At 40.0% G+C, this 12,121-nt stretch overlaps 1 protein-coding gene across 1 annotated transcript in view; it reads right to left on the bottom strand.

Annotated features, from left to right (window-relative positions):
• PLB1 (phospholipase B1) overlaps positions 1–12,121 on the bottom strand; it is a 75,735-nt gene that overhangs the window by 33,600 nt on the left and 30,014 nt on the right. Inside the window, exons 23-34 of the mRNA XM_062489235.1 lie at positions 11,364–11,444; positions 9,793–9,858; positions 9,014–9,114; positions 7,577–7,658; positions 6,848–6,952; positions 6,108–6,203; positions 5,571–5,642; positions 4,858–4,917; positions 4,392–4,452; positions 3,611–3,669; positions 1,725–1,792; positions 715–758 (exon numbers count right to left, since the gene is read on the bottom strand). Coding sequence (XP_062345219.1) covers positions 715–758; positions 1,725–1,792; positions 3,611–3,669; positions 4,392–4,452; positions 4,858–4,917; positions 5,571–5,642; positions 6,108–6,203; positions 6,848–6,952; positions 7,577–7,658; positions 9,014–9,114; positions 9,793–9,858; positions 11,364–11,444 — 895 coding nt within the window. The remainder of the gene's footprint in view (positions 1–714; positions 759–1,724; positions 1,793–3,610; positions 3,670–4,391; positions 4,453–4,857; positions 4,918–5,570; positions 5,643–6,107; positions 6,204–6,847; positions 6,953–7,576; positions 7,659–9,013; positions 9,115–9,792; positions 9,859–11,363; positions 11,445–12,121) is intronic.

The raw sequence follows: 12,121 nt of genomic DNA, 5'->3' as shown, positions 1-12,121 counted from the left end.
AAACATGGCCATATTGTGAACTATAAAATCTACTTCAATCTCAAAGATGGAGTTTAACCACATTTTAATAAGGGCTTTATCAAATGTAATAGGACTCCATGAATCAATTAATTGCTTATTCTAATTATATTCAGGTTATATTCTGCTTAAAATAATGGTCAACACACAAAAGAGCAATTTACTGGAGCTCTTCAAATGGAAATTTATGATTACAGCTAATCCAAAAAAACTTGAATGGCTTTACATTAACAACAGATTGAGCTATGTAAAGTCTCAGGTTTCAGTGAAGAGAAAGTTAAAATTATTCCCTTCAGGTTACATGTACAAGTAGGCAGCTTTATTTACCAAAGAGTTTATTCTATGCAAATATTTCTTTCGGAAAAATTGTGATGGAATATTTATTAAAAGCAAATGTTACATCACGAGCATGGACATAGCAAGGTTATTTAGAAATTCAAATAATACTCACCAAAGAGTTGAAAAGGGAGGTGGGGGGGAAAAGAAAGTAAAGGAATTTCTACCTGTTCTCAGCTTCACTGATGAAGGCAACTTTTTATTTTTTAATCGTAGGATACTGTTTGTTTTAAAGGTAGTTCTTGTTAATTACAGTAAAGCAGCTTTGAGACACTTAAAAGGTATCTATAAATCTATCAGAAATTAATCTACTGCATCTCCTCAGTGTTGGCATTTACATCTAGCAAAGCATTTACTTACTAGGGAGAGTTGTCACATTCTCCAATGACTCATCTCCTCCAATACTAAAATGAGAAATAAAAATCCCATTCACTCATCTTATCTGGACACAGACAATAAACAAAGTGAAAACCTGCCACACATCATAGGGAAATGCAATGGGTTATTAATTTGGTAATTATCATTCTATCAGAATCCATGGAGAGGGCAGAAGTGGAAGTGCTTTTGGAGAGAACAGTGAGGTTTCAGTGGTGAAGATGCTTGTCAGAAAGATTTAATACTCTTGCAGATGTACAAGGGTATAGTCAATCATTTATCAAGAGGGAGAAAAATGCCTGACACAACCGAGGCATGATCAAGCTTTAAATAATGCAGATTAGAAGGTCAATTTTGAGGCCCATTCCAGCCTCATAAAGCCCCTCTAAGGCAACACCAAACACAGACAGCCCCTGAGTGACAAGAGAACTTCAGCAGTAGCTCCTCACTCCTCCCACTTTCTGCACTGGGATATATTTCTCCAGCTTTTGTGTTGACAGGACATACTGAGGCCACACTTCAGCTTACACAGAGGTATTAGTACAGCACAGAGCTGCTTCAGTCAATATCAACAGAGCTACATCACAACAGCAAAACAATTTAGTCCTTTATGTGTGTTGCTATATGTGGCAAAAGTTCTCTGGGCAAACAAACGATTTTCCATTACACTACAAAAAGTACAGAAATAGAAAACTTTGAGAAGAAGTCCTAAAACCAACCTGTTCTGACTTGTTTTGTAGATTTCCAACCTGACATCCCAACATAAAAATACAAACTGCTGCAGGCAGCCAAAAATGAAAGCATGAGAAAGATCAAAAAGCTTGCTTAAAATGCACTGCTGAAAATGCTTTCTGTCAAGCTACCCTTATGACAAATGCTGGATCTGGCTACATCTTCAAGAAATGCTAGCCTGAGAAGTAACAATTCTTTTTTCAACTTTCTGACAGCTGAAAGACCCAAAACACATCTCTTCATCTCCTTGGCTGAAGACTTACCTCCAAGACAGTCCCCGGTACTGAGTGGTCACATCCTGGAGGGTATCTGAGGCAATTCCTGAACCAGCCTGGACATTATTTTTCATTAATCAAATGAATTTAAAGCACAATTACTAATGCAATAATAACTTGTAATACAAATACAGAAACAATTTACTAATTTAAATAGAATAACATAGCCGTTTTATTTACTTTTTAATTGAGTGCATGTCTTCCAAAGCTTTAAAAGGCATCTGTTTTTTCCCAAACCTTTTTCCTGAAGAACACAACAATACCTTCCATAATTATTTACAAGCATCTTATTGTATACATGACACACAAAATGTATGATGGAGCTGTGGAACAACGACGCGGGTCTAGATGAGCTAAATAAGTCTTTTATGGTTGCATTACTCAACAGTGATGAAAAAATCTCAATCAAACACACAAAACTTTCTGGCTAATAATATAAAACACTACAGAAACTCAGCAGAGAAAATAAGCATGTATCAGAAAGAAGCACCATAATTCATATATACCAGTTTGAAAACCATTGTGCTAAATTGAAAGACTTACAGCAGAACTGGAGCAAGGAGGAAGCACTCTCTACACTTACCCTGAAAAAAGAGGCAAGCTGGCAACTACACCCCTCCTAAAACACCTCCACAATTCAGAAGCAGAGTTCCCGATAGCTGTGATTTTATAGTTTCATTTTGAATCTAGGTGCAGGTTAGTACTTCATACAGTACAAGACCAGGCAGCCTATTTGTTGCTGCCTTAAATTAAACCACAATGCTACATTTTCTTCTATGTATAAGCTTGACTGAAATAGCAGAAGATTGGTGTTCAGAATAACTATGCACAGGCCAAGTGCAGCTCTGAGACAGCTGCCACTACGCCACTGCATCTTCTATGAAAGCAGATTTTATTCCCAGTTCCTACAGACTATACTTAGAAGCAGAAACACCTGTAGGGTCCTAGATATTATGATACAGCAACCACAACCATATACAGAATATCTTTCATTTGTTAATACTGCAGATTTACATCAAAATGCTTCTATTTATTTCAGAAGCCTCCTGTGTGTAGGAGTTGTAGCAACATGTCTGCCAGAGAGTTGTAAAGGGTTCATGGTTTGTACACACAATACGTTTGTTTTTAAGGCTCAGATTCAGAGAAGCCTATACTCGAATTACATCTTTCTGTCCAGTGTTTCCTTTGACCTGACTGTAGAATTTCCATCTTTGACTAGTATGAAAACATAAGGCAGAAAGCCATAACTGGAATACAGGCTATCAGGACTTTGAAATATATTTCTTCCTGACTACCAAAGATAATCAGCAGCAACAAGAACTGTATTGTGATCAAGAAATCATTTGAGTTAAAGCAGGCATGATAAAAAGACTGAGTATCTTCTGAAAGGCATTGAGTCAGAGGGCTCTCACCTCATACTTCCTTATCTCATTAATGTTAAAATGATTAAAATGCCATTATTCAACACCACTTAGTTGCATTTTGTTCCTGAAAGAACCAAGGCTGAAAAACAAGCTCATCAGTCCATTCCTATTCAGAAAAAAACTTTTAAAAGCACAATAACCTAAGCCTTGTACTACATCCCATACATTTCAACAGTATCTGACCTTTTCTGCCTCCAGTTCTGCAAACTACCTAGGCACCTCTTTAAAGGATTCGCCTGTTTTTTTGCCTTTCAAAAGCATGTGAATACTTGCGTAGGGGGAACAGAGTGCTGGAAGACTGGCACCTTCTTTCTTAATCTAGCTGCTATCTATTATCACCCATGAATGAACAGATCTTTGTTTCTGGGTACAACAGCTATTAGCCCTCCACTGGAGCAGGCACATGCTTGCAGTTTTACCAAGAGAACAGTAAAAATACAGTCTTCTTACCGTCACAGAATCCCCAAGGGCTGCTACAATTTTCACATCTGCTGGCTTTAGGGAATGCACTACAAAGGAAAGAGATACAGTTGAACTTGGTTAGGAAATAGCTACTTCTTTTCTCTACTGCGTATGTGATATATGCCATCGTGCATTGTGATGCTCTGTCACATTGCTTTTACAATACCCAAGTGATAAATGATAAGTTCTTTCCAGCTCATCTCCTGTGATTGTAGCACCAACATATGTGTATTACTCAATCTTTCAATGGTTAACATTGCTACCAAAAAAGACAGAAGAGCAAGGAGCAAATAACAGTAAATGGCAAACAACACCCAGCACCAAAGTGAAGGTAAGAAAATGTAGAATTACACAAAGCAGGAACAGCACATTAAAGACTTTAAAAGACTAAGGAAAAGGCAATATGAAGTTATTTGAAAAACTGAATTCTGCTAAATTCTAGACTAACGTGAATAAAGCTGTATTTCCAGTTTCTTTCTGTGACATTTAGGTGGAGTAGCTTATAAGCTATGTCAGCATTCAAATTTGGATTTTATCACAAGTTATTTTGAAGTTCTCCACTGACAGAGTTTAGCGAAGCTACTTAGTCAGAATGCTGCCTCACGTGACAGTGTGGCATTGTATCTGCTCAGCATCTGCTGAAAATCATGACATCCTTTCTGAGCAATGTTTTTCACAGTCCAGCAGCCATTACAGCAAAAAAATCACATTAATCTTGAAGGACAGCTGAAGGTAATTCAACCTCTTAACATAAAGCAGGCAAGACTACCTGAAGCTGCAGGAGGGGAGGATGGAGACCTGTCCTCACATAGCAGCTGGCTTCCATAATTCTAAAGAGAAAAAGAAAGCTGAACAGCATTTGGCTTGCAAATACATTCAGTAGTAACTAGGATCTTCCCAGCAGAGTCCAGGTGGATAAACTGGAGCCTCTTTAGCATGTAATTACCTAGACAGGTCTTGGTTGCTCAATTCAATAGTCATATTCAGTATTGCTCAGAAGAGTGCAGCCTGCTGTATTGATAACAGCACTGTTTGAGCACGTGCTCTTACAGGTATTTTCTGCTGCATTTTGTCTAACTCAGAGAGTGCTTCCCTGCTCTGTGCCATGCACTCAACCTCCCAAGCCCCTTTGGCCAAAGACCGATTTTCCCTGTGCTGCAGAATATAACTCATTTGGTTACCATACAGGAACAGATGCAGCAGAGTAACAGTGGGATGGTGATGTTGACACTTACTGGAGTTTGGTTAGGGTATGTATAATTACTGTTCTTATATGTCCTCAGGAATGGCTCAGCCTACAAAACAAGGCAATCTGAATCAATGCAAAGCATCAGAGGAACACATGGAGATTTCCATTCCCCAAACTTTCAGTTCTCAGATGTCTGTAGATGATTAGCAGCCTGATGCAAATAAACCCCAGGGGTTAAAAACAAACAAACAAACAAACAAACAAATAAATAAATAAATGGCCTTTTACAAATCTGTGTAACAACAATGTAAATCTGGGCTGTATTTCTAAAACAAAAGTTAGGGAATACCCTCAGGACCCTGCTGTGTGTGGTTCACAAGAAGCTTGTGGCCCCACTGCAAAGTACTCCCAAGTGAATCCTGCAGAGGTATGTTGACTGGTACCATCATTGCTCTGTTTCCCCCACAAGCTCTGCCTTTCAGTGTGGATACTTGATGATCATGGTTGGGTAGGTCAAATGCCCTTCTCTTGTGTTTTGGCCAGCTGTGATATGTGACCACAAGGAAGTTTACTCCTGCTTGCCCTCCATCATCTCCTTGGTGAGGGCTCATGCTGCCCTTGGTGGCAGTGGCACAAAGTGTGCGGGGAGGAGCAGACCACCCTAACAGAGACAGAGCTTCAGGCACTGGGTAAAGGCTCACACAGACCCCCAGCCACTTCCAGTACCTCCATATAAACACAGACACCCTTGTAATTTACCTCCGATGGACATCCGAGGACAATCTCATCTTCCATGTTCTGGCTATCTGTCTTCTCCCCTACAGGCTCCAGCTGGGGGGCAAAGGGGATGGACAGAGGAAAAGCAGATGAGTACCAGAGAGCAATGGGTGATGCTGTGCTGCCAGTCACTGGAAACTGCACTCTGCAGTACAGGAAAACAACTGCAGGGCACTGCACCAATGCTGGCAGCGGCCCCCATGCACTATTTCTTTGTGTGCTGAAGAGGCTAATTCCCATACACCTGGAACGTAGCCTGCTGATCAATGTGCCTGGCAGACATCATCTTCCTGAGACACACAGACTTAACACACCCAGCTTTAGCATACCCCGAGATTTACTGTTTTGATAAGACTGGTTTAACAATTCAGGTGACCTTTCTTCATATGATCACCCTTGTCCTTTGTAAACACAATTCAGAAGAGATATGGATACCTAGTAGATCTCTGGGGGCTTTTTGCTGCCAAGGGCAGGATGAAGTGAACAAGGAGAGACCAACACAACCTTTATAAATCTTACCATATTATTCCACAAAGCACGTGCAGCCTGGGAATGAGCTTTTTGGCTGAAGTGGAAACAATCTGGGGCAAAATATGAAGCATCTGCAAACCCTTCCTAGAAAACGAGATAGGTGCTATCACAGAAGTAGCAAGTATGCAACAAGCAGTGCATTCTGTCCTCTCTCTTCCAGTCAGATAACCCAGCTGACTTCTAAACAAAGTATCTGCAAAGGCCTCTGAGGCAAACAGAATAAAACCAGGCCAGTGAACATAATTCAGAATTAAGAAGCCTTTTAAAACTCTTTAATATACCCTTCTCAAAGTAATAAGGAGTACAAACCACTATGACTCTGAGTACAGAATACCTGGGCACAGATATCAATTGTGGTCTTTATTTCCCTTGAGATTTACACATTATAGTGCTTTGAAACATATGGGTTTTCATACCAAAGGTCATTTACCAAAGTACTGTAAAGGACTTGACATATTGTGAATGTAGAGCAAACGCTTCCTGATGAAGGCTTAGAACTAAAATATCTACTTCATGGCTGTCCAATTGCAGTACCCAAATCAAGGTCTGTATTCCTGCTGCCCAGTATATTCCATAAACATTTTATGCAATTTTGGGTGGTAACTGAACATAATAATTAATTACTATGTCAGGGAACTGCTAGCTACATTTGCAGCTAAAACAGTTTTGACAAGTCAGTGACATTGCACCAGGATTTAATGTAGGCGTCTTTTTCTTGTTAGATTTACCTGTGTTTTTGGCATTTCCATATTAGTCATAAAAGGCTGCAAAACCACTGTAAAATCATCCTTCGTGTCATACCTTCCACTCTCCACTAACTGGCGGGTTCTCACCTAAAGAGTCAAAGAAAAGTTGTCATTGTTCCTTCTTCTGTGTTCAGCTCATCAAGCTGTTCCATCCATTTACACCTCACCCAGGGGCTGCCCCTCCCTCCTGCAGAAGCTCAGATATGACCATGGTTTTCAACCTGTGCAAGGCAGCCAATTCTGCCACCTTTTCAAGACACTCAACACAGGCTTCTTTGCAGAGAGGCAGCCTGGGGATGGCTGACTGACAAAGACTGGCAGCCTGTTCAGGGATTAGGTTTTCTGTCAAAAAGATATCCTTCCAGAACCACCAAAGTGTTTTTGGCTGACATGCTGTGCCTGAAATCCTATTCCCAAGTTACCATGTTGTTTGACTTAAGCTGATTTTCAATAACATAACTGATCAAAAAACTACTGGCTCTCTGACATATTCTACTTTCTATGGCTCTGTAACAATTATTCTTCTCATCTGTTTTGTTGGTTTAGCAAAACAGAATTGTGAAGATCCTGATCCTATTTTTGTTCATCACAACTATGAATACATCATTAGAATGAGTGGAAACTGTCCCCTACTTTCAAATTAGCCCACCCGTGGTCCCTTGATCTACAGAAGGATGACATTAAACTTCTTACAAATGCAATGTGTCTTACCTGATACCTTTTGTTAAGGTAGATCAACTGCTTTAATTCACTGGAATTGTCCTTGGGGTTTATGACACAAGGGCACAGCGTCCTGTGGGATAAGAGCATAGCACTGAGATTTGCTCCTCCTTTTCCTCCCTTGCTTCCCATCTGACAAGCTACAGGATTAAAAGCTCTGAGAGCTTAATGGAGACCAACTAACAAAAGCTTTTACTTCCACAGTATGTTTATATGAGAACAATTCAAATCTAATTTTTTTTCAGAAGTTTCAGAAACATATGTTAGGCAACATTAGTAGACACATCTTCTCTTTAGGTTGCTTGCTACTCTCAGAAAAAGAAGAGAAGACTTTCAAGACCAAAATCCTCCTTCAGATTCTTCTTCTACTCAGTAGAATGGCACTTGTTATCCCACACAGGGTCTGCTTATCACCCTGTAAAACTTGGCTTGCTGCCCAACAGGCAAAATGTTAAATTCAGCGTGGCACCTGAAATGATGGGGAAAGATTGTGAGATAATCTAATCTAATCTTAAAGGCATTGCTAACTATCCTTTGCCCAGTGATTAGGGCTTTGAGATACCTGTGTACTCTAGCCAGTAACCTTTGTCAAAAATAAATGAACAAATACATTTTTAAAAATAACTACAACTGACTATTGGGAGCACCAGCACCCTGATTTTCCACTGACAGCCACGAGGAAGCACTTAAATCACAGCGAGAGGGTTACATCTTTGTCCCTCCTTTAAACCAGTGGCTGCCTACATTCACAGGACAAAGTTATTCTCCCCATCTGTCCAGAAAAGCTGAGACTTTCTTTTCTGCAAACAAGAAAGTCCTGCCAAAAGCAACTCCAGGGGACAATGCTGGACCCTGTCTATGTCATCAAAAGTCCACCCAGGGTGCAGACCTGACACCTCAGTATTGGACTAACACTGATCTGGAAAAGACTGTCGAGCCATGAAGTATCAGGTGGCACAATTAAGCAGCCAAAACATCTACTTGAGACACTAATTAGAGATAAAACTAATAATCAGCAATGAGATTACAGAGACTGACAATTGCAGAGGAAAGAGGGAGGTTTTTATGTGCAGAAAAGTAAATCTGCAAATACAACTAGAAAACCTTGTGTCTTAGTGTCTTCTCTATTTTCACCAAAGACTGCCCAGCTGAGCTTTCTCTGCTGTGACTTGAACTCACTTACAGGGTAAGTGCAGAGTCAAAAGTGGCACCTTCATAAGAAGAGATAACAGCAGGGCTCAGATACAGTGAGAGAGACAGCCTACTCTAAACGCTGTGTTGAAATCAAAATGTAGGTACATGCACATGCACACAGAAAGACGTTTCTTAGTCTGACATACTGGATCCTTTTCCCTTTAAGAAAAAACTTCCCAAGAAGCAGCCTTCTGTGAACAACAGTGAGAGCTGTAACATAAATCATCTGCAAACCTCATAAGCAGTTTTGGGCAGGTATTGTTTTTCAATGCATGCAGCTCCCGGAGTTTTGCTATGGAAAGTATCGTCACCAGGTTCACATAGGCCCTTGGAACCTGCCAAGGGAACAAACAAATCCATAGCAAACTTCTGGAGCACAGAGTGCTGGTTTTGTCCCTGCACAGCCATAGCAGACCTTGGTAGCATCCTGCTGATTCAAGCATCATGTATTATTTAAAACAGAGGTGTGCAAAGTACTTTCTCAATAATTAATTCCCCACATGAGCAGTACCAAATTACAGCCCCTGCCTGCACCGCCTAGTTCTATTCTGAATGTTGATAGCTGGTCACCTGCAAATGATGGCTTCAGAAAGGTCCAAACAAGTTGTTACAGGTCTTAGCAAGACCCAGACACCTGCTAACTCTTCATGCATTCTCACCATTCTTTATGTGGAATATCAGAATCTCTCTCTTAATGACCTCAAAAATATACTTATTTGCAGTTTAAAGAACAAACAAAGTATTTTCTGGTCCACTATAATAATAATGTTTGTTCCACTTTGTTACAATTTTTAATATTACTTGTCCACAGCACATCATCCTTACTCCTTTGGCAAAAAACTTCTCCAGCCCTTTTTTGCCTTTCACAAAGATTTTCCTGTGAGCAAACACCTCTGTGTACAGTAGTACTCTGCAGATGAAAGCAAGGAAATAAATTCTTAATCAATAACCAGTGACTGCTTTGGAAACAGAACAAAATCCCTTCTCCCACATACTAGAAAAGTTTGATTTACCTCTTTGTGAAGTAAGTCCAAAGCTATTTGTATATTGTAGGTGTAGTTTTCAGGAGAATGGTGTACCTGTTAAAGCAAGAGGGTTGACTTTTATTATTAGTTTACTCAGGCATGGACAAGAATGACTAGCTGGAGTCTCTCACAGCTGTGCTTATGTTTCTAACTCTGGGGTCAAAAGTAACAGAAAATGGCCCTGTCTCTGCTTTTCATCCTTCCCATCACAGCTACCTCACTAGCAAGAAAATATCTAGCAACCACTGGATACCAGTGAGGGTGAAAATTCACAGGGTATTATCAGACATCACCACATCCTCAGTTCACATGCTTGCTTGGGCTGGTCTTAAAAGCACAGCTAGCAACTCATTAACAGGGGCCATATATGGGAGAGAACAGTTTGCAGAAAAGTAAGTTTATTTGCACTGTATGGAATATTAGAACATGTCCCTCACATGCTTGTTGCCTGCCACAAATAATAACTGGCAAAACTTGCATGTTTAGCTGGGAATTAAAATCGCTTCATATACTTGTCTTTCAGTGCCAAAATTTCCTTGTTCCATTTTAATGGTTTAAACACTCTAATTTTATTGTCTCAAGCGATCCAACATTTATTTTTTCATTTGTGGGACTACAACACTCACAAACTTTCTTATGAGAAATGCCGATCTTATTTCTATCTCATTCAATTTCAAGCAGAAGTTCATTGAAAGCCCCACCTGCCTACTCTGTAGAAGCAGACAGTTCAAGATCAAAATCAGATCCCTTATCCATTTCATAAGTCACAGCTCACCAAGAGTACTGTGGTTGGCACTATTTGTACTTGTGCCACACAAAGATCACTGTGATCCTTGGATGCACGCTCTCCCGTTGCCACCCACCCCAGTCATGTGAACAGGAACTTTGTGTTTGGGTTGACAGCAGAAGGTGGGAAAAGTTAATTTGCTCCTTCCTTGTTTTATAACCATCTTACTGTGATGCTTTGCTGTTCTTCCTGATCCAAAATCAGTCATGAAAGATGACAAGTATGTGTTCAACTGCAGGTGAGTAGGTAACCCTCATCACTAAGTGAGGAGTCTGCCACAGCCTTTCACCTCTCTACAGTCACACATACCAAAGGCTACACACTGCATGTATGTTATATATACATATATAATATATACTACATCACACATAATTGAATTAGCATGAGCTGCGCTTAGAACTTTTCCCATAGCACCGAAAACATTTAGAGGGTACCAAGTAAGACTTAGGAGTGTGGCATGGCAAAGAGGAATAAAAACACTCGCGTTTTATCTACAGGAGGTAAAGCGACTAAGCAACAAAAAGTTATCCTAGTAAGCAGCAAAACAAAGTCACAACAATTATGTAATTTACAGGGGTTCTAAAGCTATCTCTAACATTATCAAAACATTATGCTGAGCACCCTGAAGGTCCCAGTACAGTTACATTCCAGGACTGCACAATGAAGACCTATGCTATTTTGGTCTCGCCCACCAAGCTCTTCCCTCCTCCTCCCTGCAATGTATGAAGACCCTGTGGCTTGATGGGCCCAGTTCATGCTGCAGGGAACTTACTGGATCCTCGCAGAACTTGCAGAGGTCATTTCCTCCTATGAAAAGTGTTATGAGCTTCCAGTCATTCTGGAAATCTATTCTCTACAAAGGGAAGGAGATAAAACAGAAGTTTATCATTAAAAATAGAAAAGGAGGGAGATGCCAGCAACGTACTAAATACAGATTTCTCATTTCTCAGAGTACATGGCTATCATTCCCTAGGCATCCACAACAAAAACAAGTTTGTAGTCATGACTGAAAATGTAGCAAATGCTATAATCTAAACCAGATTTGCAATATCAGTGGCATAATGGAAAACTATTTGCTTCAGAAAACTATTGCTCAAAATCTATCTGTATGTTTTTCTTAGTAATACCTTGTGCATACAGAGTGACTCTTCCTGCAGTCCTAGAAATATATCTTCATAACAAAAATTACATTATGGGCTTTACTGTGTGATAAATAGTACAGCTACTCTGCTGGTAAACCCTGGGGGACAATAAATTTCAGACTTGTGAGGCAAACTTCAAGGAACGGTGGGGCAATATTAATTCTAACAAAAATGGTAAAATATAACAGCACTTTTTGTTTCTGTAAGGATTTTGCAAAGGGATAGCTAGGTAAATCAAGGTAATTATGCTACAGTAAATAAACTCCTTCTTAGCTTTGAGGAAAGGTTCAGATATGCTGAGTAGCATGTTGTGGATGTCATGCTCAATATTCTAATCCTTTAATTTCATTGCAAAACACCACTAAGAAAAGCACCAACAGTGCATCAG

This window comes from Cinclus cinclus, chromosome 3 (assembly GCF_963662255.1).
Source record: "Cinclus cinclus chromosome 3, bCinCin1.1, whole genome shotgun sequence".
Lineage (NCBI taxonomy): Eukaryota > Metazoa > Chordata > Aves > Passeriformes > Cinclidae > Cinclus > Cinclus cinclus.
Note: the sequence above shows the minus strand (reverse complement) of the source record. Positions and strands in the feature narration are given on the sequence as shown.